Genomic DNA, 27,042 nt, shown 5'->3' on the forward strand with positions numbered 1-27,042 from the left:
GAATGAATATTATACAGAGTGGCTCTACTCACCAAAACACCTAAAATGACCTATATGCCACTATGAAGATCTGATCCAAAGCTGCTTCTTCATTTGGGGAAAGTATAGTCAGAATCAGAGAAATTCATTCGTATTTTTGATTCTAAAAGCAAAAAAATTGGAGAAAAAACGAAAGAGAAATATGTCAATGGTTGCGTTTATTAAGCTGGAGGATTCTCCTATGTTCCAGAAACAAGTTAGATTTCTTCTGATCCCCTTTTCATTTTTTTTTTTTGAATCTTTTTGAAAAATTGCTTTCTGGGTTTTTGTCTTGAGGAATTTTGCTTCGAAGTTTTAGTTTTTTTTTGGTAGGTGAGGTCTCTTGAACAGACTACAGATGACCTTAGAGATCGATGTCAAAAGCTATATAAAGGCTGTAAGAAGTACATGTGAGTACTCAATTTTATCATTTTATTTGGTTTAATAGCTCTCTTTACTGTAATAACCTCTAATGACTGAAAAAACTGGAATCTTTAGCACAATTAACTACATTTCAATCTAAATTAATGTAGTTAGGCTATATGAATCATCTATATGCATTCTACTCTAATTTGTTTTGATAACCATGGTGTCTGGGTCAGGTTGCAGGCACCTCGACTAATTCCACAATATACTTAACTTTATCCACCAAGGCTAGGACATACGAGAAGAAATGACATAGTATCTTTTGTCTTGGGTGCATTCTGCTCTCTATAGGTCCATTTTGTTCTAATACTAAATAACTTTTGTCTTTCATGGCAAATTAGAGGTTCTCTAATGATATAGGTTTGTAGTCAATGATCATTGATATATCTCTCTTTCACTGACACGTCATTCCCCTTTCTATGCTGTTGCCAATTCTGTTGTTCTGCAAAAAATCTCGTTCTCTTGTTCTGTTTGAAAGTTCTGGTTTCTTCATCAGCATTTATTGGTTTAGGTAGATGCTATTCCTGATACTTAGTTATTCCAGGGAAGTTCTTGGAGAATCACAGAATGGTGACATCATGTTTGCTGAATCATTAGAGGCATTTGGTGGTGGTCTAGACGACCCTCTCAGTGTGTCCCTAGGAGGTTAGTTTGTTTTACTCATTCAAACTATTACAAAGTTCTCATTTTTGCTAATTTTCTTTGCAATTGTCAATTAGTGCATCATGCCAGCTGTTTGTATTCTTGAACAAGGTGTTGATTTTTAATCACTTCAATGTTAATACTGGATTTTGGAATTCTCATATAAATTACCACCTTGAAGATCACATTAATTTTTGAATTCTCATATAAATGTTCTTCTTCTCTAAGGTGGCATGTTCCCTAAAGGAATTCACAGATTTCTTAATTGATTTATGGATAATCTCCCATTCTCCTAGGGAGCTGCCGAGTCAATATTGAGGTCAGGCTAGATAGTTAAAGCGTGAAAGTTGCCAGCTAGTGCTCTTATATGGATATTGTTGAGAAGGTAACCTTGTAAGGCAGCCTGATAGTTGTCAAATAGTGCTCTTATATGGATGTTTGTTGAGAAGACTACATTGTAAAGCCTTTCACGTTGTTGAAAATTCTCCATAGGATGTCTCCGAGAAGCACATATTTGTTTTTCTTTATCCCTCTCACTGGTTTGTTTTTTGTTTTCCCTCTTTGATTTTTTTTATGGGTGCGATATGGGACGGAAGTGTTTAAGACTTGCCAACTATAAAGATGATTGGATGAGGTTTACATGACTTGTATTTCTGTAGACTGCTTGTTGGTATGTCATGGAATGGAAGTTAAAACTTAAAACATGTTGTCAAATCATATTATGCAAGGTCAAAACTATTTGACATGTCAGTTCAGGGGAAACGAACAATCGGGGGTTACCCCTAGATGAGTAGTATAAATAGAGTGGCATTCATTTGTAAAAACCATCAAGAAAATCTTCCAAGTCTTGAGCAATGTAAAAGCTTTCTCAAGCAATTCTCTTGTGTCTTTCTTTCAATTTAACATCCCCTTAGTGATCTAGTGTTAAAAAGACTTACTTGAGCTTGCAAGATTGTGAAAGATTCATGAGTGAGTTATCAAGTGCCGCATGATGTGCTTAGTAGAAGTCTAAGTCCGTTACATCAATCCATATATTTCTAAGTTCAAATCCTTCGAATAAAATCCAACTCATGTCGTAATATCATCATCTAAACAAAAATACTTCATTTAAAATCTTAAATATTGATGTCCATATCTCAAATAGTAGTCAAAGAGAACACGTAAGTACCTTAAACAAGAGCTAATGGTGAACTGTTGGTGATTCAGGATTCTAAACTAGTAGGAAAATCTCTCCACCAGCCCCGGACTTATCTCGCGTGGCTGTACCAAAAGCAGACCCATATGTTGCCTTTCTTTCATATTGTGTAAACTGTAAAGAGCCCAAGCAATTGCTTTTCTAGAATCTTCTCATCAGTCGTTGTCATTACTACATGGTTTTTGCTCCATTTTATTATTCCCATTCATCACTTTAAATCTCAAAATTTGGCAGCCCACTTTAGAGAATAGGACCAGTTTGGTTATTGCTTAAAATTCACTATACACCACATTTTAAAGACCCAATAAGCTGTCGCCTATACCCCCTTCTTCGGGGCTTGAACTCATAAATCAGTACTTCATATAGAATATCACCAAATGCATATTGTCATCAGGGAAGTGTAGCAATGCTGCATTCTAGACACCAAACCAAGTCATCTTAATAGGCTATTCAAGACCCAAGTCATTCATCACATTAAATTTCATGTATTTGCTCAATCTGTCATCAAAGTCCATATAGTTCGTCGTCTATAGTCCAAACTTATCCATTGTGACACGTCATTATTGTAATTTCTTAATAGATCACAATTCCAAATCTTCAATTCATAATTCCCATACACATGTACATACATATAACTTGTTGAAGTAAGAGCGACTGCGCTCAAGAAATAATTCGTAAGCCAATTCTAAACTTCTTGGGATAGTTTATGGGGCTACATAACATCAAAGTATTATGTGGTCTAGCCCGAAACCGCTATGCAGTGATAGTTCATTCTAATAAATAACCCGTTTCTTCTTTTCCTAAATTGCTAGTATATCATTATTCCACGAAGCCTTGTCCTCTCGCTTTAATGTGGGTTATTTGGAAAGAGCGAAAGAGAAGAGCTTTTGAAGGGGTGGAGATGAACTTTGCTCAATTGAGAAGTAGTCTCCGATCCTTATTTTTCCTTTGGTGCACCCATGTAGTTCCTGTTTGTACAGAGGATTGGTTGGCTTTGGAGAGAACCATATTTTGTAGGTTTCTCCTCTTTTTGGTATACCTCTTGTATACGGCCATGTTGGCCTTGTTATTATCAATGAAAACTTCAACTTGATCAATAAAATAATTCCATGAAGCCTTGATTAAAAAAGATCATAATTCCATCAAGTGTTTGTAGTTCTATTTTTCAAAATATGCATGCTGATATGTAAAATTTCCAGCTGTAGTTCTGTTGTCACTTGATGGAGTTGATATGGGGCAGTTGGTCTGTTATTTACTCCATTTATATTTCCAAGTATGATTGCCTAATGTAATTTGCTAATGTTGTCTCCATGCTCACATTGTGAAGCTTATAATTACTTGAATCAAACAATAAGATTATATGTCACTCTTAAATGCATCCGTATGTCAGGTCCAATCATAACGAAGTTCATCTCTGCATTGCATGAGCTTGCAACATACAAGGAACTTATCCGTTCCCAAGTAAGTGGATGTATTATAAAATATTCACTATAGTTTACACTTGAGCCTTTTGTTAGAAACTTTGTACTCTTCTATAAAAGCCTATTGCTCTGTGTATGGCACCCTGTTTTGTTTTATTTACTTGAATACACCCATACTAGTCATTTTTGGTGCGCTAAACCTGTGTCAACAACTTATGGAGTGGGATCATGAATGTAGAGAAGTAATCGGTGCGATAAGTTTCATACTGAAAACAATTCAAGGTGGGTGATAGTAGATAAGATTCTGGTATGATGCATGGCTGAGACGTACAGTCGTACACACTTTAGGAATTACCAAGTTTATACAACTATTTCTCATATCCTGAAGCAACCATAGCTCAGTGCAAATCTACTAATTTGGTAGGAACTGGGAGAATGACTGGCTATTATCATAGAACATGGAGAAAACAAGGCCAAACCCATCGGTGGCCCCCTAAAGTTGGCACCAACTTTCACTTAGACACCTAAACCAAGAGATGTTCATTTTAGACACCTAATGTAAGGGTCGAATGTGTCATCTTGACACTTTTTTGACAGTTGACAACTCGCGTGTTTTCCACATCTCTGAGGCGCTTAGAAGCTTTTTTTCTGTAATTTTTTTTTTGTTCTTCTTCTTCATTTTAACAATCCCCTTTCACCTCCATTATTAGCTGTAGAAGAAGACTAGCAAGTGCCCCTAAAAAAACCCATTCTTTTTTTTTCTTTTTTCTTTTTTTTCCCTTTCTTTTTCTCTGTGTAGCTGCTATATAATATACTAAATCTATACTCTTCTTATGTGACCGATAATTTATTGAAATTACTTGAAAAAATCTTTTGCTTTTTTCATCCATAGTTTCAGGTGAGAATTCATCATAGGGATTATGAGAACTACTCGGAGCCTATGAAATTTTCATATGAAAGTTCACAAAATTGAAAAAGTATGGAAAATGCAAAAACACCTCACAAAAGCAGAAGCAGCCATAATTTCTATCTGTTGAATTAATCAAAACCAAAAAGATTTATACAGAGATAAATTTTTATTGAACTTATTTGTTCTTGTTTTTTTTATTAACTTGGATGTATGTATCGCGTTGGGTGGGGTTGGGGTGGGTGGGTTAGAGAAGATGACAGCGGGGTGGAGGAGGGGTTGGTGTTAGGGTGGGGTTGGGAAGATGACAGCGGGGTGGGTGGGGGGTTAATAATTGTTAATTTTTATTTTTTTGGATAAAAAAACCACGTGTCATTAAATTATTGGTCATTTTTTTCTATTCAAAAGATATTATTTGGTAATTATTTTTTATGCCACGTATCTTTATTTAATTTGCTGCTTTTGACACGTCAGGCGAGTGTATTACACACACTTAATATATTTTGGTGACTGTCAAAAAAGTGTCAAGATGACACATTCGACCCTTACATTAGGTGTCTAAAATGAACATTTCCTGGTTTAGGTGTCTAAGTGAAAGTTGGTGCCAACTTTAAGAGGCCACCGATGGGTTTGGCCAGAAAACAATGTACAAAGGCCCCTGGAAAGCTACATCGAAAAGCATGACACCAACAAAGGTGAAATGTTTTTCGTGGTTGGTAGTGAGAAAGGCATGTCTAACCCATGAAGCACTTCACAAGAGGAAAATTCTGATAACATCTAGATGCCTCTATGCATGGAGGCAACTGAAACTAACATCCCTAATTTTGGCACTCTTCACCCTGGCTAGGGAGAATTGGACGAACCCAGAACACACTGCAGACTTACTGAGCAGAAGGGGAGGGAGCAAAAGTCAACAAAGGTGGCGGAAAACTGTACCAGCATGCATATGGTGGAATATATGAAAAGAGAGAAATGAAAGAAGTTTTGAAGGCGGATCACACTCCATACAGAAGATCTAATTGAATTGTGTTACCTCTCTATGTTTTTGGTGTAAAGAACAATGTATAGATATGAAGTACAGATAGTGGACTGCTTGATTAACTTCTTCTTGTAATCACACTTTTGGAGGTGGCCAGCATACCCTTAATGAGAAATATATGTTACCAGTTTCAAAAAAAAAAAGGTTCTCTGATGAACTGTGATAAAAGATATTTCTTCACAGTGAAGGCCTTCTATTACACATTCTTGAATATTGGAAAATGCTCAACTCAGTGCTCTTGGCAAATGCCCTAGAGAATCATAGAAATCCTTAAAGCTGTTTGTTTTGGATGGATCGCAAGCTTGTATCCCTCAGAATAATCTGGAAAAAGGCATGCCATTTTGTGTAACACGTGTCACAATTGTGAAAGAGAGTTGGAATATCCTAATGGTCTCTTTTTTGTATCCATACCAATGACTGGTAGAATATATTTCTAAATTCATTTGGTGTTCTGGTAATGCTTATGACACTAAAAGACACTATTCTGTTGGAGAGGAAGGAATGCTCGCTCATAAACGCATCAGAAGATATGGCGTCCAGCATGAATTTGGTAGGTAATGTGGAGAGATAAATCATAGGTGCTCTGAATGAAGATCCGAGACTCTACACTGGCTGAAGTCCAAGTGAGATTATGAGATTTGAGCCTCTTCACTGGCTGAAGTCCAAATGTGTACTCTATTAAGTATTAACTTTGGTGTAATTTAAAACCTGTGGATGCTACAGATGTTCTGATGGATTGCATTGGCTTCCTACAAAGGACAAAAGGGGAAGTGTTCCATTTTCTTGTTTGTATACATTTAGCACCTACTTGGTTCTGCTTTGTAAGTAATATCCCACCACTTATTTTAAAAAAGAAATATGGAAAACATCAGCAGAATTGTGAGAATCCTTTTTAAAAAAAATTCCTCATTTTACTTGGAAAAACAAAGTTCTGTAAATCGCTCTCTACAGCTCCATGCGCATAGCAACATTGCGCTAAGTGGAACCACAATCATTCTCATCAAATACCAACCTTTCTGTTGTTGTAACTACACCAACCTTATACACGATTAAGTTTTTATATAATTACAAACTTGTTAACTAACCAAATTGATACTTCTGATATGTTCATTAATTTTGTTCCATTTAAACGCCGTGGAAGTGGAGACACATAAGTAGAAAACTTGGACTTGCAATTTTAGAGCAAGCCATTAGGAGCTTTCTCTGGGATCTCAAAACGAAGTTGCTTCGGTACCTTCTGTAATTGGATGTGCTAAGCTTGTCTGATTATGTCGCTCCATTTTATGTCAATGTTTATTCTGATATAGTTGTTTGAAAAAGTAAGACAAGCTATAACTTTTGCAGGTAGAACATGTGCTGGTGGATCGTGTGAGCCAGTTTTTGTCTGTTGATTTACGGGATGTAAAGGTGATCACATTTGGCATTATTTCAATATTGTTGTGGAAATCTAGATTAAGCTTTCTCTATGTCTGCTTTATAGAATTAGGGAGCTGTTTTTTTTTTGTTTTTTTGGATAAGGTAAACAATTTTATAAATAATGGGAAAATCTAGTATACAAGCTGTATACCAAAAGGTAGAGAACCTACAACAAAACATGGCTCCCTACAGAACACCAATCCACTATTCTTGGTGGCACCTCACATATTAGGGAGCTGTTACAAAAGTTGCTCTATTTAGATGTTAGGTTTTGCTTACTATTTGATATATTATTATACCAATTCAGTGAGAAAATTGCTTCTACTTCATAGTATAAGTGTGCAATGTATCTAATGAATTGTTTTTATTTTATGTAACATTCATTCCCATGTGTGGGTCTAAAGTCCTACAACTGTTGTTGTCAGTGAGTGAGAAAATAAGAGAAGCGAAGAGAGGTATTGATTGCTTGATAATCTAAAGAATACAGGATACACCTGTTTATGCACAGCATTCACTCAAAACAAGAACACCTCAGTTGGATTGACAGTCGATAGAAACTTGGAAGGCAAGGGAATTTCTCATCGAAGTTCTGATACAACCATAGCTACAACCGCTACGGCAACAACCAACAACCAACAACATACCCAGTGAAATCCCACAAGTGGGATCTGAGGAGGATAGAGTGTACGCAACCTTACCCTTACTTCATGGAGGTAGAGAGGTTGTTTTCGAAGGATGCTCGTCTTGAGTACAACAAATCAAAGTAGGTATGAAAAGGGAAAATGACAGTGAAGAAAATGTAGCAACTAATAAGGAAACAGTAACAACAACAAAATAGTGTGATAGCCGAAACACCATAAACAAGGGATGATAGAAATCAAAAGAAAGACACTACAAGAATAAGGCTAATGCTACAACGGACACCACCAAGACCATTATGCAAAGATGCTACTGCAACAACCATTATGCTGTAATTCCAAACTAATTGGGTTAACAGTCAACTATAAGAATCCTCAATATCCATGTAGCTACAGTTAGAGCTGTTTCATTTTAATACCCATTTTTGAAGCATCCCACATTGGTTGATGAATTAGTTATTGTATCTTTTATTGTCTCGAGATATACTCACCTCATGAACTGACTTTTGCAGTTGAGTTAGGCCTAATGTCTATTTTCTTAACATGGTAGTAGCGGTAGACTATTTTTTGGTTTACCAAATGTTGAGCCCCATGAATGTTGTCGATGCTCCGGATGAGTAGTTCTGGGCATGCGGGTTGATGTTAGAGTTGCCACATTGGTTTAGGGCATGAGTTGTTGTCTCCTTATATAGTCTTGGACAATCCTTAGATTATGAGCTAGTTTTTGGGGATGAGTCATGCCAAATTCCCATTTCTTAATCTCAATAATTTGTCTTTTAGTATAAATTAGGAGTTCTCTACATTTTCTGTTGATATACAAATCTCTAAATTAAAAAAAGAAGAGATATGAGGGAAGAGATTGAACGTGTGAAGACAAGTGTCCTATGCTTGCATCTTTATTTTCATACTATTCTATGCATATAGTTACTACATTCATCCATATACCCAGTTTACTATATCACTTCTGAGTATATTTTCCTTAAGTAACTCTCTAACGTAATTGTTGTCGTCTTCATTTACTTTCCTTTAAGTTTATTGACCAATATTCTTCAACTAACGAAATAAATAAATTGTTAATGATAACAAATGGATTAATATGTGGAGGAGTTTGAACTATCTTTGCTTTCTGTACTAACCCGTAGGTCTAGTGAATTTAGTACTGAGATGTGCATCGAGCTGAAGTGACAAATAATTTTTCGCTAGAAATAACTCTCTCAAAATAGATGGGAAGGGAAAGATACTGACAAAAGAATGAGGTGATGTTCTCTACCTTATATATATATATATAAAAAAAAAAGAATGAGGGGATGTTTCTATTCTACTTTCCATTGGTTTCATGAAATGTATGTGCGGCAGTTGTACTGAAACGAGAAAAAAAGTTAAACCTTATAGTGCTAGGATAAGTCATGTTCATTGTAGATCATGCATGGATTTTCTGGAGTTGTTAGCTAGAAAAGAGTAGCAGATTGTCTGGTCAGGCTCTGTTTTGTTTCTTGTATCCTTATGTACCTTCTTGGTACTGTTTCAATAATACTTTACCTTATCCAAAAAAAAAAAGTCATGTTCATTAGTAGATTCAAACCCAACAAGTTATTACTACTCTGCTATTATATGGAACAGGCACAATACTTTCTAGTTCTAGACATAAATGATTTATACAATACAGAGGCTTTATATTGTTGGTAACTTGATTCATCCCCAAGGTTACCCTTTAATTATGTTTCCATTGTTTATAGTAGTTAATCCTCTCTTCATTTAACCCAAAAGTGATGGTTTCTTTTCCCCCTTTTTTTGGAGTGGGGACTGGGGAGATGGCTATTTTAGTTAGGAATTATTTCTATGCTGTTGCCAAATCCTGCATTTTGGACAGTATTCTGGCATCCATGAACTATTTTCAATTTAGCCATCAATTCATTTCTCCGAGAAAAAAAGTAATTTAGCCATCAGTTTGTTGACCATGTTGGCCAGCCTCACTTTCGGTGTCATTCTGTCAAATGGAAGCATCTGAGTGGGTTTTGATATAAAAGGTTTTGTACTTCGATGTCAATGTGGCTGATGACTCGTCTCTAGTTTTGCAGGAATCCCGTCGGCGTTTTGATAAAGCTGCATCCACTTATGACCAGGTAATGGAGATTCTCAATAGAAACAGGTTTTGAAAGCTGCTTTTGTAAATACTAAGAAGATTTCATGTGCAAAACTCTATATTCGTTAGGAAGATAACACTTCCAGCTTTTTTTGTTACTAATTTCACTCTTGAGTTGCTTAACTGCCAGGCACGTGAAAGGTTTTCTTCACTGAAGAAGAATGCACGGGATGAAGTTGTTACTGAACTAGAAGAAGTAAGCCCTTTCTCTGAAAAAGGCTCTCTCTCCCTAACTTGATAAGGTGAAATCCAACACAAACTAATAAATGTTGCAAAAATTACCAACTAGAGGTGATTGATATCCTGATTATTATTTGTCCAAATAAAATTATGTCCTAAAGAATCTCAAATCTTGGTTGGCAATAGGTCTTTTTTTATATGACCCCTCTGAGGAATCATTTGCATGCTTTTTTACCTTGAGAAAAAACTAAATAGAGGTGAAAGGTGTTGCTTTGGGAGGAACTTGTAAGAGAATTCATCCTCATGAACATGATCACAGATGAATACCTCTGTCCAACCACATCTTCCATAGTACTACCATTTTTTTTTATTTTATAGAAATTGTGTATAACAAGGGACAGGACGAGAAACTCATTTCTCTCATGCTTTAGGTGAAACTCATCATCCATATTGCTACTGATAATTTTATAGGCAGGATATTAGATTAGGGAAAGGATAAATAACTCAAGCTCATGCTCTACTTCAAACAAAAAAAGGAACTCAACTTCATGATTTTGGTGAACACATCTTTCTCCCTTCTTTTCTGTCTCTCTTTGTTTTCCGGTTGTTGTAAAATGACCTTCACAAAAGGAATAACGTTGATACATGTTCGGGTAAAGCTCGCCGAGGCCACTTATTGGTAGAGGCTTTTGCATGAAGCATTTCTCAGAGCTTTTACATATATAGACATTTTTCCCAAGTCCAGGAAACGAATTGTGATAAATTAATGTTGTAGCATTTAACTTATATCTCTTTTCTTTTTTTATGCTAACGATATCCTATTCAGGTTTTTATGAAATATATCCAATTTTTTGTATTCCTCTGTTTTATATTAGTGCTTATCTGTAAATGGACAACAGTTGAAGTAATTAGGAGTCAGAACTGGGAATTGGAATTTTACAGCTTTTTCTGTGACAGGAGCTACATAACTCAAAGTCCACTTTTGAGAGAAGCCGTTTCAATCTAGTATGTATAATGGATACAAGAATCTTTTCTACACTTTTTAGCAAACATTCTTGTCTCAAGGTTCTAATTTATAGCCTTGTCGCCTCAAGGATTTCAGGTAAATGCTATCACGAATGTAGAAGCCAAAAAGAAGTACGAGTTCTTAGAATCCTTTAGTGCTATTATGGATTCACATCTGAGATATTTCAAGCTGGTATGATCTTGTTTATCTTCTCTTTGATGCAGTTATGTTTCCTTCATTAAACTAACAAAATTCAATACTTGTTGAATGTAGGGTTATGACTTATTGAGCCAGATGGAGCCGTTCATCCATCAGGTGCCCATCATATGAGTTTATTTTTTCCTTATATTGTGATTGACTAGCTACTGACTGGAAAGAGGTAGTAGCATCATGTTGCCATTTGTTCATTTTGGGTTTGACAGACTACTGGTCCTCTTATGCTGCGATTTTTATTCTTGTTCCTTCTTTCTTGAGGATCTTTCATTGTTTTTCTGGTTCCTGGTTGGAATGTGTGTAAATTACATCCAAGGAGATTGATCTTTGCATAATATAGCTCACTCATAGCTCTTAGCGCATCTTGGTTTTGTGCTTGCTTATTATTAAGATACTGCTGCCTCATTATCATGGAATTAATTTCTAGCCTTAACAAATCAATAAAAGCAAAATTAATATCATGAAATGTGACGGGGATAAATTGGGATGATAAGAGGGACATTGTCAGGAAACTACTACATCAGTGGGGTGCCGATATTTATATTCTAGTTTAAACAAAACTAGAAAGGTCCATTGATGGAATGCTACAAAGTATATGGAGTAACAGATGGTTGGGAGAATTTCATAAAGAGGCAATAGGGAGCAGTGGGAGAATTATAGTCCTCTTGGATAAAAAGGTGTGGATAGGAGAAATGGTGGAGGTTGGTGATCAAAGTATTACTCGGAAGTTCACAGGGGTAAATAAAGATTTCATCTGGCACATTACTGCAGTCTATGCAGATTGTAATAGAGATATCAGGAAGACATTGTGGGAGGATGTTTTACTTGGCTTCTAGCCAATCAGGTTACACTCACCCAGGACAATCTAATGAAAAGAGGTTTTCAAATTTGTTCTAGGTGCTCTTTTTGTGAATGTGAAATTGAGATAGTAAACCATCTCTTTCTACATTGTAGAGAGACTGTGAAGTTATGGCAGATTTTCTTTAACTTAAGGGGCATAAGCTGGACTATGCCAAGGAGCATCAAAGAAGTTTTAGCCTGTTGGAATAGAGAAGGAAATCAGTCAGGACACAGGGAGAGATGGAAGATTGTCCCCGCCTGCATTTGGTGGACTATATGGATGGAAAGGAACCAGATATGCTTTGAAAACAAGAGCTGCTCACTGCAGAAACTGAAGATGAACTGTCTGGTCCTTTTCTTTTTTTGGTGTAAACATGAGTATCCTCAAGAAGAAGAGGATATTCTAGTATTCTAGAGTAGCAGTAGTTTTCTGTTCCTTTTATTTTTGCTGCAAGTATTACTGGAAAACTTCCTGAGTATTTCTTTGTTCATAATACAAGTTACCTTTCTCAAAAAAAAGACATTGTGGGAGGAATTTTTAGCCATTAAAAGCAGGTATGTTGGGCCATGGATAGTGTGTGGTGACTTTTAATGTCACCAGATTTCCCTTAGAAAGAACAAATTGTATGAGACTTAGTGGTGCTATGAAAGATTTCTCCTCCTGCATTGAGGAATTGGAGCTGATTGATCCTCCTTTATTTGGAGGATCATATACTTGGAGGAGAGGAGAAAACCACAAAACTGCCTCAAGTACTGATAGGTTCCTACATTGTGCAACATGGGGGATGAGTTTTTCTCAGATCAAGCAAGACGTGCTACCAAAATTAACCTCAGATCACAATCCTAGTGCTTTGACATGTGGGGATTGGGAATGAAAGAAATCCAACTTCAAATTTAAATCACGGTGGCTGGAAGTGGAGAGATTCAAAGATAAAGTAAAGGAGTGGTGGAATTTTTTCAGTGTTGAAGGAAGAGCAGGCTTCATACTAGCTAAAAAGATGAAGTGCTAAAGCTAAGCTGAAAGAGTGGAGAAGGGATAACAAAGGTAGCTGGAAACAGAGAATGAAGACATTTTGAACCATATAGCAATCTGCGAAAGCATGTAGGAACACAGGGTTCTCACTGAGGATGAAGTTCTTCAAAAGACAAAACTGGCCATGGAATTTGTCACTGATGATGAAGTTCTTCAAAAGACAAAACTGGCCATGGAATTTGAAGAGGTAGCCAAGAAGGAGATAGCTACCATGGCTGAAACACGGTGACAAAAACACAAAGTTCTTCCATAGAATTGCAACTTCACACAGGTGGTTCAACTCTATGAAACAACTTCAAGTGGAAGGAGTTACGGTGAAGGATTATGTCTTGATGAAGGAGGCAGTTCAGAATTTCTTGCATGAACTTATACAAAGAGTTTGAGCAATGGAGGCCTGATCTTAATATACTGGATGTTACTGTGATTTCTGAGGAAGAACAGACCTGGCTACAAAGACCTTTTGAAGAGGAAGAAATATAGGAAAGTATTAGAATGTGTGCTATGGAGAAGACACCTAGTCCAGATGGCTTTCCAATGATCTTCTTTCAGACTTTTTGGGAGGTACTGAAGGGAGACATAATCAACACTATCTTTTTTCCACTCAAATCAGAACTTTGAAAAGAGTTTCAATGCAACTTTCATAGCTCTAATCCCTAAAAAGGTTGGAGACTCAAAGCTGAAGGATTATAGGCCAATCAGTCTTAGATGGTGTGTACAAGATCATTTTTATGCTACTGGCAGAAAGGCTTAAGAAGATGGTGACCAAATTGGTTAATAAAAATCAGATGGCCTTCATAAAAGGGAGAAAAATCATGGATGCTGCTTTGATAGATGGTGAATGTATGGATTCAAGGATGAAATGTGAAATTTCAGGTCTACTATGTAAGTTGGACATCCAGAAAGCTTAACTAGTCCTTCCTACTAAACATTTTGAAATGGGCTTTGGCAGTAAATGGTTGAAATGGGTGTGCATCAAGATAGTGAGATTCTCAGTCCTAGTAAATGTAGAACCAGCTGGTTATTTTCCTTCAGAAAGAGGACTGAGACAAGGGGAACCTGTATCTCCCTTCCTCGATATTCTAGCAATAGAAGGTTTTGATAGTATGATGAGAATAGCTACACAACATAGATGGATCAGAGGCTTTCATATAGGAGAAAATACTAGGGAGTGGAAAAGAGATTAGTACCTATTATATGCAGATGATACTATTATCATGTGTGAACCAGAGGCAAAGCAACTGAACTATATGAGATTGATCTTGATTCTTTTTGAAGCAGTATCAGGCCTAAAGGTCAACTGGGGGAAAAACAGTTTGATTCCTGTCAAAGATGTACCTCAGATTCTAGGACTGGCAAATATGTTGGGTTGCAAAATTAAGGGACTACCAACCACATACTTGGGTGTGCCCTCAGGAAGCAAACACAAAACACTGGAGATATGGGATGGGATCCCGGAGAAAGCAGAAACGAAGTTGGCTAGGTGGAAAGCACAATATCTCACTCATTGGGGGTAGAGTGATTCTGATTAACTCTGACGTGGATTCTCTCCCTACTTTTGTTATGTCCTTATTCTCAATTTCTTCAGAAGTTGTCAAATTGCTGGACAGACTTACAAGAAACCTCCCGTGGCAAGGGGGAAAAGAAGGCAAGGGTAATTACCTGGTGAAATGGAATATTGTTAATGTTGAGCAAAGGAAGAAGAAGTCTGGGTAAGGCTGGCAATGGACCAAGTCCGGGACCACCGGACTGGGAAATACCGGTCCGGTGGTCCTGGACCTGGTCCGTTGCCAGCCTTAGTCACAACACCTTATGGATGGGGACTGTGGAGAACTATCAGAACTTAATGGAAGAAAATCTGATTCTCAAAGTGGGAAATGTCACCAAGTTCAAGTTTTGTAGAGATGGTTGGATTGATCAAATTCCTTTGAGTGAATCATTTCCAGACTTCTTCTCAATTTGTATCAATCCTGACATCAGGGTATGTGAATGCTGGTCTGCACAGGGGTGTGATCACTTTTTCAGAAGGTTAGTGAATGATTGAGAAGTGGATAACCTTGACACAAGTGCACCAGATAGGGTCATTTGGAAACACAACAAGGATGGAAAGTTCACTGTTAAGAGTGCATACAAGAGAGTGATACAGGGGTCTGGAGGTGATCAATATCATTGGAAGACCATTTGGAGAGGTTTGATTTCTACAGAAGTGAAATGTTTCACTTGGCTAGTGATCAAAAGAGCTTGCCTAACTCAAGAAGTTCTTCAGAAGTAAGGCATGCTACTAGTTCCTAGATGCTTTCTATGCAACCTGACAGGGGAGACAAATAGACCTTTTTTCTACACTGCAAGCTTACAGCACAACTCCGGGAACTTTTTCTTAACATTATCAGCTCTAGTTGGACCATGCAGCTGCTGGATCAGAAGAAGGGGAAGCAAGACAGAGAAGAGGTGGTGGAAGTTGATTACATCATGTATATGGTGGCTCGTGTGGAGAAAAAGAAATGGAAGATGTTTTGAAGATGGATCTAATTCTATTCACAAAGTAAAATGGAATTGTTTAGTATCTTTACTTTTTTGGTGTAAACGATTGTGTATAGTGGGTGTAGATTTAATAGGAAATCTGTAATTGTGGTTTTGAACATGGACAGCGTGTCCTAATGTGGAAGAAAATAATTTACCAATATTAAAAAAAGAAGAAGATACTGCTGCCTCATTTAGAAGTTGCCACTGAGAAGATCGAGGAGACGGCAATATGTTACCTTCACACTGGGAGAGAGAGAGAGAGATGGGCGAGCGAGGGGGGGGGGGGTTGAAGAGAGAGTTTCTCTCGTGCTGATTACTGACGATGTCAATCTTGACCCCTTCTTGGGTGATTAACCTTCCTCGCCAAAGTTGACAAAGTCAAACATATGTGAGCATTGGCCTGGTTGAGGATTTGATGTTTATTTGCTGTGCTTTTCTCACTTCTTTTGCCCTTTCTTTTTTTTTTTCCGATTCAATCACTGCAAAGTTTTTCAAAGGAGAAAATGCATAGTCTCTGGTATAAAAAGATACTTCACTAGTACCTCAGTTTAAGGACAAACTGAGTATATATAGATGACCGTTCAGAAATATGTGTATATTGGATATTTGGAGAGGTTTAATTCCCACAAAAGTGCAATGTTTCACCTGGTTTGTAATAAGAAAAGCATGCCTAACCCAAGAAGTCCTTCAGAAGAAAGGAAGGACACTGGTATCAAGATGTTTTCTATGTAATCTAACTGGAGAAACAAACAGTCACCTATTCCTACATTGCAATTTGCAAGTTCACAGCACAGCTCTGGGAACTTTTTCTCAACATCACCAGTCAAAGTTGGACCATGCCCGAGCACACAACTAATCTATTCAGTTGTTGGAGCAGAAGAGGGGGAAGCAAGACTCAAAAAGAGATGGTGGAAGTTGATACCATCATGTATATGGTGGTCTGTGTGGAGAGAAAGGAATGGAAGATGTTTTGAAGATAGAGCCAATTCCATTCACAAAGTAAAATGAAATTGTTTAGTATCTTTACTTTTTTGGTGTAAACAATTATGTATAGTGGATGTAAATCAAATTGTAGAGTTGATAGGGAATTTGTAATTTTTGTGATGAATTTTGAAGGTGGCCAGCATATCCTAATGCTGAGGGATACAAACTTACCAATTCTCAAAAAACAAATATGTGTATATTGGTGGAAGCTTATTTAGGATGAATTTTGAATGAGTTGGGTCATGACTTACAACAGGTTACTCGGCTAATTGTGGTCTAAGCCGTGGTTAACTAGCATTGGATTGGTTGGTCATGATCCATTTGTCTACCTAACCTTCGTCAACTCACACAAATGTTAGTATGTTACCTAGCTCTCTCATTTCCACCTTTACTCATAACTTTCAGATCAGTATGTCTTGTATTACTTCTTTTGCTGCTTTTATAAACATAAAATGGGTGATTTTTGCAGCTTGCTTGATTAATGACATTGATTAGAAATTTGAGTTTGTGTTTGATATCTTTCTTCTTTTTGCATATTTTTGGTGCTAATGTTAACTCCATAAATCAGGTTTTGACATATGCTCAGCAGTCGAAGGAACAGGCCAGCATAGAACAAGATAAACTTGCCAAAAGAATCCAAGAGTTCAGGACACAAGCTGAGCTTAATCATTTGCGGGGATCTAGTAACCTGGGTACTTCAACTAGTTCTATAGCCTCAAATGGTGTTGGTATGAATTCAGACAAAAATATAGAAGCAATTATGCAGTCCAGTGCAGAAGGAGCGGTAAGTACTATAACAAACGTTATCATGTTAAAAAAAAGTAATATAACAAGGATATTCTGTCTGCTATCTGTCTGTCTCAGGGTTGAGAGCTCTACAATAGATATAGCACTTTTTTAAATATAGGAACTCCTGAAAGTCTCCTGATTTTCTAGATAATTTTTTTCCAGATGTTAAACTTTGGATGTTTTTTGAACATTCTTCCAGGTCCAAACAATTAAGCAGGGGTATCTTTTGAAAAGATCTTCTAGTTTGAGGGCAGATTGGAAGAGACGGTTCTTTGTACTTGACAGTCTTGGCAATTTGTATTATTACAGGATCAAGGGTGCACAGATGGTATTGTTAATTATTTTCACCTACCTGCATTAGTCATTGTCATGCCTCTATTTTGCTTCATACTTCTTTTTCAAAGTTTTCCGCAGACACCTAGTGTGAATCAATCCCTGCTTGTTTAATTTAATTTCTGATTGTCTATTGACATGAAAGTCAAGGTTGATTAATTCATCTTAAGTGTAATGATTAGTATAATAAAGTAGATTTGTAAAGTATAATCATTTGGTGAAAAATTTGGAGTGATGTGGGAGAAAAATCTAAAGGCCAGACATATGAAGTTGCTGATTCTTCGACTTTCTCGGACATCTTCATGAGTAGGTTTACTTTTATGTGAACTTCTGACTGTTGCTAACTATATTATGTGTTTCAAAAGCCAATGTTTGTGGACAATTGGTAAGTCGACATGAATTTACTTTGATAAGAGAACAACTGAAGTATGTCTATATTTGCTGATATAGATGGGTATCATTGGTGTGCTGCATGACCATCTATAATAGGTTAAAACTGTGCTCACTTTCTCCCTTTGAAAAAGCATCCTTTGCCAGCTCACTCAAGAGAGTATTGTTTGACTTCACTGACATAGATCATAGCAGGGTAAAGTTGTCTTTTGGAAAATGGTATTTCAAAAATCTGGCACCTGATTTTTTGGTTCAGTAGTAACCTCTCTATTCAAAACTGTAAAGTACTTTAAAGCTCTAAACCTGAGCTTTTTGAAAGGAAATTTGCCACAAAGTTATACAAACTAAAAGTACTTTATGATACTTCCGAACACTTTGGAAAGAACTTCTATGAAGTGTAAAATCTACTCTTTTCTCAATTCTGACGGATTTCGACTTACACAGTGCTAGAGTATTTTAGGGATGAAAATTTTTCCAGGACACTCTTTTGCTTACTCCATTATATCTTCCTCTTATTGCCAGGACTCCCCATCATCTCACCCTTCTGGTGTTGATAACCATAGTAGTGTATTTGGCAGATTTCGGACAAGGTATAGGTCGTCATCCTCTGGAGAGGAGAATTTAGGTTGTCGTACTGTTGATCTTCATACTTCTACAATAAAACTGGATGCGGAGGACACAGACCTGAGGCTTTGTTTCAGAATTATTTCTCCATTAAAATCTTATACATTTCAGGTAAATTATAGAATAGCCGATCTTTGTACACAATGCTTAAATTGATATATCATTTCTAGAAGGGAAGAACATCTCAAAGTAGAAAGAATTAAAAGTTACCTAATATTTAAACTTTTTTACTGTTATCTTTTCTTGTTTACAATAGAAGTTTGAATTTCTTGGTATTCTATTGCTTTGATGCATTAGATCTGTATCTGATTAATGAAAAGAAGAAATGACATGGTAAGCTAGTATCAATAAGTGTTTGACGTAATATAATGTAATGTTTCATTTGGATACTTCTCTTTTACTCAATTTGTTACAGTTTGTCATTTCTTAAGCTTATGCGCCGTGTGTTTTATTTTAGACTTCATCTCGCAAATAAAAGTTTTGGCAACTGTGTGTTTATCAAGTCTTGTCGTGCTTTGACATTTTGTTAGGAATCAATGTGCTGAACAATAGTCACAATTGGCTTCTTTATTTGCTTCAGCTGAAAGAACCACGAACAGTACAAACTCTTTTGCAGTTGGACTAATGTGTTACCAGATTCACCGACACTTTAGCAAGGGTTGATCCTCCATGTATAATGATTTCCCTTTATTTTCCACTGGCAGGCTGAAAGTGAAGCTGAGCGAGTTGACTGGATGAATAAAATCACCGGAGTAATTGCATCCCTTCTGAATTCTCATCTACAGAAGGTTGAACCTTGAAATTTAGTTTTCTGTAGAAAATGATTTTCTGAAGTCACCTTGAGCATCGTCTTGTGTTTGCAGTTTGATGCTAGTAAAAATGACATTGATAGTAGCAACTGTACCTATGCTGCTTCTTTGAATGTTCAAGGGGCTGTTAATGATGAAAATGCACTAGCTTCCCTAAGAGTCAATCAGGCCGATTCTGTTTCTAAGATTCTCAGAGAAGTTCCTGGAAATGACAAGTGCGCTGACTGTGGTGCTTCAGAACCTGATTGGGCTTCTCTAAATCTTGGCATCTTAATTTGCATAGAATGCTCGGGCATTCATCGGAACCTTGGTGTTCATATCTCAAAGGTACACCTTTATCCATGTTGAAATTTCTTTTGTTCCTTTTGTCTATAAAACATCTGCCTTGTTTAAAAAAAAGGATTAATTCCATATGACTTCACGATGTTTGTTCAGTTTTGTACTGGTCCACATGCATTTATATCTGAGAATATGAGTTTTTGCATTACTTTCATGACAATCCATTATTCGCTAAGGTTAGTAGCTATTGGATCTTTTTTGGAAATGTATTTTGAAGTATAACTTGTTTTCAGTTGCGACCCCCAGCAAGCATCAAAATGAAAGATCTATGGGCCTGTGGATTTGTTTGATATTTGAGATACTTATCATTTGCAGGTAAGGTCCATAACGTTAGATGTCAGGGTTTGGGAACCTACCATCTTGGATCTGTTCCGCACATTGGGTAATTCTTATTGTAACTCGGTGTGGGAGGAGCTGCTTCTACTTCCAAGTGACGGGTATGTACCCTTAGTTGACATCATATACAAGAAAGGCATTCTTGCATGGGTATACATTTCTATAGGTCTTCTATGTTTATTGATAATTGGATTCAGATTTAATGTGAAAAGTCCTCCACCCAGCCAAGAAAAGACGAAATGTTGAGAGATATCAAAGATCATAAAATGCTCACTTAACAATTCCCAGGACTATATCTACACTTCTATTCATTCTTAGATTGAACTAGTTAATATACAATCTATTTTTCCATTACAATTTGACATTATATCTGGGTCATAATGCCTACCTACTCAGTACACATTGTGGATAGATAATGTCCCCACATGCCATGATGATCTCACATGCATTTAGCTCTAATATTTTTATAAACTGTGTTTTGCTGGTGTTATCTCATGTTGAATGGTTAATTCATTCAGATTAACAAATGTTGATGCTATTCAATCTGCTTCCAAGCCAAGCCCCAAAGATGCCTTTCATGAAAAGGAGAAGTACATTTTGGCAAAGGTATACTTTCTTGCATGTTTTAAGGTCTTTCCCTCTCCATGTCATACATTTTATTTACTTGTGCTAAGCCTGATCATCCATTAACTCAGTCTTCTTGTTTTTCCATGGAATTATACAAAGAGAATCTCATAATCATTTGTCTGCTGTTTCATTAGTAGTGGAGGTCCAATGGAGAAACAATGTCTCTTCCCACTTACTGTGAAAGAACTATTTAAAGAAATTCGGGTTTAAGCTGCTATGAATTGAGAATATATGCAAAGCTTATGTTAATATATGCGATGCTAACTTGCTATATGTTATCCAGTATATTGAAAAGCAGGTTGTGAATAAAGAAGCTTTTGCACCTTACAACAATTGTGCCACACTCATTTGGGAAGCAGTTAGGAGTAATAACGTGAAGGACGTGTACCGAATTATTGTAGTTTCAGATGTGAATGTAATCAACACTACCTATGATGAGGTCGAGGGTGCTACAATGTATCATGAAATTCATGAAAATGATTCAAAACTAGGCTTTCAGGATTCCCAAAAGAAACATCAAAACCCAGCAGCCTGTCAGGGAATCAAGCTTTGCCTTCAAGGCTGTTCTTTGTTACATCTAGCCTGCAACGGGGAGACTCCAGTGATGCTTGAACTTCTGCTGCAATTTGGTGCAGATATAAATAGGCGTGATTTTCATGGAAGGACTCCTCTACAACATTGCATCTGCAATGGGAGACACCACTTGGCTAAATTTTTGCTTAGAAGGTGATATATTTAATTCAGAATCAATTTTATGCAGCATGATTTGTAGGCAATTTAATAATCTGACACTCAGCGACATAGCTCTCTATTAGTTCTCCCAGTATTTAAGCACCCAAGGGTGTGGCCTAGTGGTCAATGATGGTTGAGAACCATGAGGTCTCAGGTTCAAATTCCATCAGATACAAAAAAAAAATACTAGGTGATTTGTTTCCACCTGTCCTAATCTTGTAGATAGAGTTACCTGGTAGCTATTGCTGGTGGAAGGTGGCAAGTATCCCGTGGAATTAGTCGAGGTGCGCGAAAGCTGGCCCGGACACCGCGGTCATAAAAAAAATGTTCTCCCAGTATTTAATTTTCTTACATTATCTCTGCATTTAGATCTATACTTATTTCCTAAAGTTGACTAAATTATTGAAATTCATGACAAAATGACTTCCCCATTAAACTGAATTCGAGGTTATACTCTTCCTCACTTTTAGTTATATGCTCACCTCTCCGTCATTTGTTCCTTTTTCTCAGTTTTTCAGACGGGCCCATTTTACTTCTGCTGTATCATCTATCCATTAGCATAACAATTTAGATTCAGAGCTAAGAACTTGTGTATCCTTTGGACATACGTGGTAAAGATGTCTTGAGTCTTGACATAACATATCCTGTTGTCAACCTAAAGTAAGTATTGGCTGAGCGAGACGGTGCTTGCTGGTGTCAAGTACTTTCAGCCAACTGAGTTTGTGGCACTAGTTTACGAACATCCTTTTTAACTATGGACAATAAGCTTCCTAATCATCTATATTAGTTGGACTAAGCTACAGGTGGCAGACATCGGTGCCTGTCGAGGTGTCAAGAGTAGCCATAGCTTTTATATTTAGGATACAAGTGTGCGAATAAAACACCAGATGCAGGTGATAGGATACATACAGTAATAAGCATGGAAGTTTAGGTTATAACCTAAGTTGCGCGGACTCTTCATTTTTAATGCCGCACCCCTATTGACACGAGACGGGTGCAGATGCGGGATAGGGATACGTGTGGAATTCGGTCAACCCACATCAGATACTTTGACCAAGAGTCCGTGCACAACCCACATCAGATACATCAGATGGGTGCAGGTCCGGGTGCGGGATACGCGTGGGATTCGATCAACCCACATCAAATACTTTGACCAAGATACTTTTCCTCTTGGTCAATATACATTGCTTCATGTTTCAAGCCAAACAGAGAGACGCTAAATATTCAAGCGGTTGTGTTCGACTTATGGTAGACACTAGCAATGTCTGTAAGGAGAGTTGGTGGAAGGTCTTGAATGACTTTCTTTTTCTTTTCTGAGGGGAAGAATATCTTTATCTTTATAACTATATTTTTATAAATTGAATATCTTTAGCCGAATCCCCACACCCGTATCCATACTCGAATTCGTATCCCCGAATCTTAAAATTTAGATTTTGCCGAATCCGAGGGTCGGATTCGTATCTGTCTCGGACGCCCGCACCCAAGTCTGAGCAACTTAGGTTATTGCTATATGTATATAACTTTCTGGCCTCTTGACGTAAATAATGAACATTCCTTTGGTTGTAAGGACGGATACCATTATCTGAAGGTTAGATTAGGGGAAATTCTGGTTGTTAGATTGCCACTTACCCTTGTCTTTCAGTGATAATGCTCAGTTAATGCCAAGGAGAAGGATCACTTCATGGTGTTAGACATATTTTCCAGTTTATCATGTACTTGAGGCTTCAAGGTCTAAGCACTCCACTTCAGCAAACTCAATCGGAGTCCTACATGCATATGTTAATTTGTAGGTAAAGATATCCAAGATAGCTTGTTAATACTTACAAGTCCCTTTAGCTCTCAACTGGTAATATCATCCCAACAGTCTCTTTACATCATAACCAGGAGTTTTCCTCCCTTGATACATGTAATAGTAGCCCCCGGAACAAGTCCTTAACAGTTGGCCAATGATCTCATCCAATAGTTGCTTCTTTCTCATCACAACCAACTACAGTTGGTTGGATTGCTAAACATGATTCAGCTGCTATTGGTGAAATCTTTCTTGGCAGGACTGCTTCGAGATTTCCTGTGGGCATCAGTCAGTAGCTGTGAAATAAGCTTTTCCTTCATCCATTGCCTAGTTTTCCTCCCTGGCACTGTAGCTTTCTCATTCATGGGAATTAGCAGAGTTCCAAGTTTCTGATTTTACATTATCTACTCTCTCTCTTTTGTTACTGAAAGTACTTGTGGCTTCCAATTTCAAAGGGATTCATGTTGAGCCTATGCTTTGTAAATGAAACATCAAACTCTTAATTTTTTCCGAGTCTCTTATGTTTTTCCTCTTTGTATGTGTTCAGAGGTGCTCGTGCATCAATCAAGGATTATGGTGGACTCAGCACCCTGGATAGGGCCATGGAGATGGGTGCAATCAAAGATGAGGAGTTATTTGTCTTGCTTACCAAGAGTGAGTGAAATGGGCAGGTGTTTTTAAATGGTAGTTCTACATGCTTTTCTTCTTCATTTGTAAAGCATGTTGTTCTATAAATGCTTAGCATTTTCTCCTCTAACGCATTGAAATTCAATTCGTCTCTCCTCCTTGCCTTCTCTCCGGTTTTCCTTTTTGATGTTGCGTGAAGTTCCTGAAAGGAACAAGAATCAGTGCATAGTTTTACAAATCCTTTTGACACTTGATTATTGAAACTACTACTGTAATGTTGGAGTAAATTTATTGAAGTTTTAATGATCAGGGGTGGCAAATCTGCATATTCTGATTTATTAACCAACTTATTGGAGTTGTTTCCCAGCTTGATTTACTACTTGTTTTGTCAGAGGTTGTTAACTTGGTCTTTTTGCCTTTCTTGTAAACATTCCAAGGGGAGAGAGTTGGAGTCAGGGCTCTAAGTTTAGAGTCGATAAAATAATAACTACACATCAGTCTCAAACACGTTCAAGTCGGCTATATGAATTCTCACTATAATGTGTTTAATATATATGTATACCTTTAATTTAAATACAGCTTATCGTGCACATATAGGAAGGTTTCATTCTGCAAGCTAATTTGATGTTACAAGACTCAGATGGATGCTTCCATGAGTCCATCCAAATGTTAGCCATATAAATGTTTTTTTTAATTTTTCATTCGATGTCCAGTATTCATTCCACACCCTCAGATGATCGGGATTTGCATTGGGTAAGGGAAGCTTTCCTACCAGTATCATGATTCTTCTCATTCCTAGGTATGAATATGAAATTTCTAATTAAGGATGTGTTCTGTACGAAGAAATGTCTTTCAAAAAAATAAGCAGGTTTCTTATTTGCTTGTGTTTAGTATGTAATCGGAAAAGTATTATTTTAAAAGCATTTATATATAATCTAGACAAATATTATGGAAGTTCGGGGTGGGGCTTGGGGCTCCGAGGATGAGTTTGAAGATGAAATGTACTGAAAAATAGGGAAGACATAATCAATGTGGAATGTTAGTTGTAGAACTTATTTTTCTACTTTCGTTGAGAGCGGACAACTAAAAAAGAAATGTACCAAATTCTTGAGGCACCTAACTCAATAATATGGAATAGAAGAACTACCAAAGTGTTAAATATTAAATACAAAAAATAATAATTTTAAAATCCCTATTATTCCTATTTGAAAAAGAGGGGACCTAAATGGAATCATGTATAACTTCATGCCTTTTGCCGCCCAAAGTAATATATTTAAGGCCCTCAATTTAGAACATTGACTTTATGTACTATGAGATTCTAATGTTTTTGTCTCTAATCTTCATTAAATATTATTATATTAGTGGATTATTTAACTACTAATATTAATTATTATACAAAAATAAAAGTCCATAAAGTTCTCTTTTAGCTATACTCATTGATGAAAGTTTTTAAATTGCCTATTCTATTGGAATGCATTCCCTAAAGAACATGACAAGATGTTCCTCAAAAGAATTAAGTAGGTTCCTCCCTTACATATCCTTTATATATATATACTATATATTTGTATATTATTTGGCAAATGGAATATGTTGTTTCTTTAGTAAGAATTATTGTGATCGAGATTTTAAAGTAAGATTAGAATATGAACCATATATAATATAATGTAGAATGTATCGATGCAAAGTCGCAATGATATAATCTTCGTGTGAGCTTTTTCATTTATGCTTTTTTTCTATTTTTCATTTCTTTCATGTATCTCTATATATACGAGTATGTACTGATTTCAATGTCAGAATTTCTCCTGGTGATCGAGATATTTCACTTCGTAGTATTTTTTTTTCTTTTTACTACAGAAGATATACCCCCAAATACTATCAATTTGTTTGTTCATCAATAGTTTTTTTCTTAATCGATGTTCAGTATTTGCTTTAGAATCTGAATGATCAAAATTCATGTTATGATGTCCACTTTGGAAGTGATGTGTTCTCTATTAAAAATGAGTACTTTATTTTCATGGCTCGAACTCGAAACATTCAAAATTCCTATTTGAGAAGAGTGGACCTAGATGTAATCATGCACAACTTCATGCCTTTTGCCGCCCAAAATAATATTTTTAGGGCCCTCAAATCAAAACCTTATAAAAAGCCAAGTTTTAGGCATATTGACTTTAAGTATTTATGAGATTCTGATGTTTTTGTCTATCACCTTTATTAAATATTAGTTAATTATTTAACTACAAATATTAATTATAATTATAGAAAAGAGTCCATAAAGTTCACTCTTAGCTCTACTAGTGAATGCAATTTTTAAAATATATAGTAACAATTAATATGTTTGTGGATTTTACTACATTTGTACATGTGAATATTGTATTAAATTAGATCATATTTTTGGCAAATGGAATATATTTTTTCTTAAAGAGTTTATTGTAATCGAGATTTTAACGTAAGATTAGAATATGAATTATATCTAATATAAGATATAATGGATCGATTTATTAGAATTCGCAATGACATAATATCTTGTGTGAGCTTCACTATTAAACACACGCTATTAAAAATAGAATATTATGAAAGGACAATGGTTTCCATTAAATAACACTAATAATATGATTATGATGTAATTAAGCGGACTAATATTAAATATTCAAAACTTTGTGTCTGTTCTTGCCGCCCTACAACAAAAGTTAAGAGATTATAATATAATTTGGGCCTCATATGTCAGAATTAATACCTTAATTAGACAATGGCTTTCCCTAATTAGAGATTTATGATGTCTTGTCTCTAACTCTTAATTATTGTAAATTCAGTAATTGACCATAATTGTTTCAAATTTAATACAAAAGTTCTTTTTCAGATCCACTCATGAATCCAACTTTTAAAGAGAAATTGACATAAATAGTTAGAGTGTGCATCATTTGGTTCGATTTGATTTTATATATTATCGGTTTGATTTATTAATTTTTTTTTTAAAATATGCTAAATCAATAATCAAATTAATAAGATATTTTTTATTAGTTTTTTTT

The 27,042-nt window shown here is 36.3% G+C and overlaps 1 protein-coding gene across 1 annotated transcript; it reads left to right on the forward strand.

Moving 5' to 3' along the window:
- LOC129904915 (ADP-ribosylation factor GTPase-activating protein AGD2-like) lies at positions 1-24,342 on the forward strand. The gene is made up of 19 exons (XM_055980330.1): positions 1-235; positions 352-428; positions 989-1,089; positions 3,672-3,742; positions 6,993-7,055; positions 9,781-9,825; positions 9,976-10,041; positions 10,983-11,030; positions 11,128-11,223; positions 11,305-11,346; positions 17,190-17,405; positions 17,610-17,738; positions 18,656-18,868; positions 19,462-19,545; positions 19,621-19,893; positions 20,221-20,342; positions 20,760-20,847; positions 21,152-21,594; positions 23,937-24,342. Exons 1-19 carry the CDS (start codon positions 182-184, stop codon positions 24,049-24,051), a joined length of 2,346 nt encoding a protein of 781 aa, XP_055836305.1. The 5' UTR covers positions 1-181; the 3' UTR covers positions 24,052-24,342.
- Positions 24,343-27,042: the final 2,700 nt, after the last annotated feature.

The sequence above is a fragment of the Solanum dulcamara genome, chromosome 10 (assembly GCF_947179165.1).
Source record: "Solanum dulcamara chromosome 10, daSolDulc1.2, whole genome shotgun sequence".
Taxonomy (NCBI): domain Eukaryota; kingdom Viridiplantae; phylum Streptophyta; class Magnoliopsida; order Solanales; family Solanaceae; genus Solanum; species Solanum dulcamara.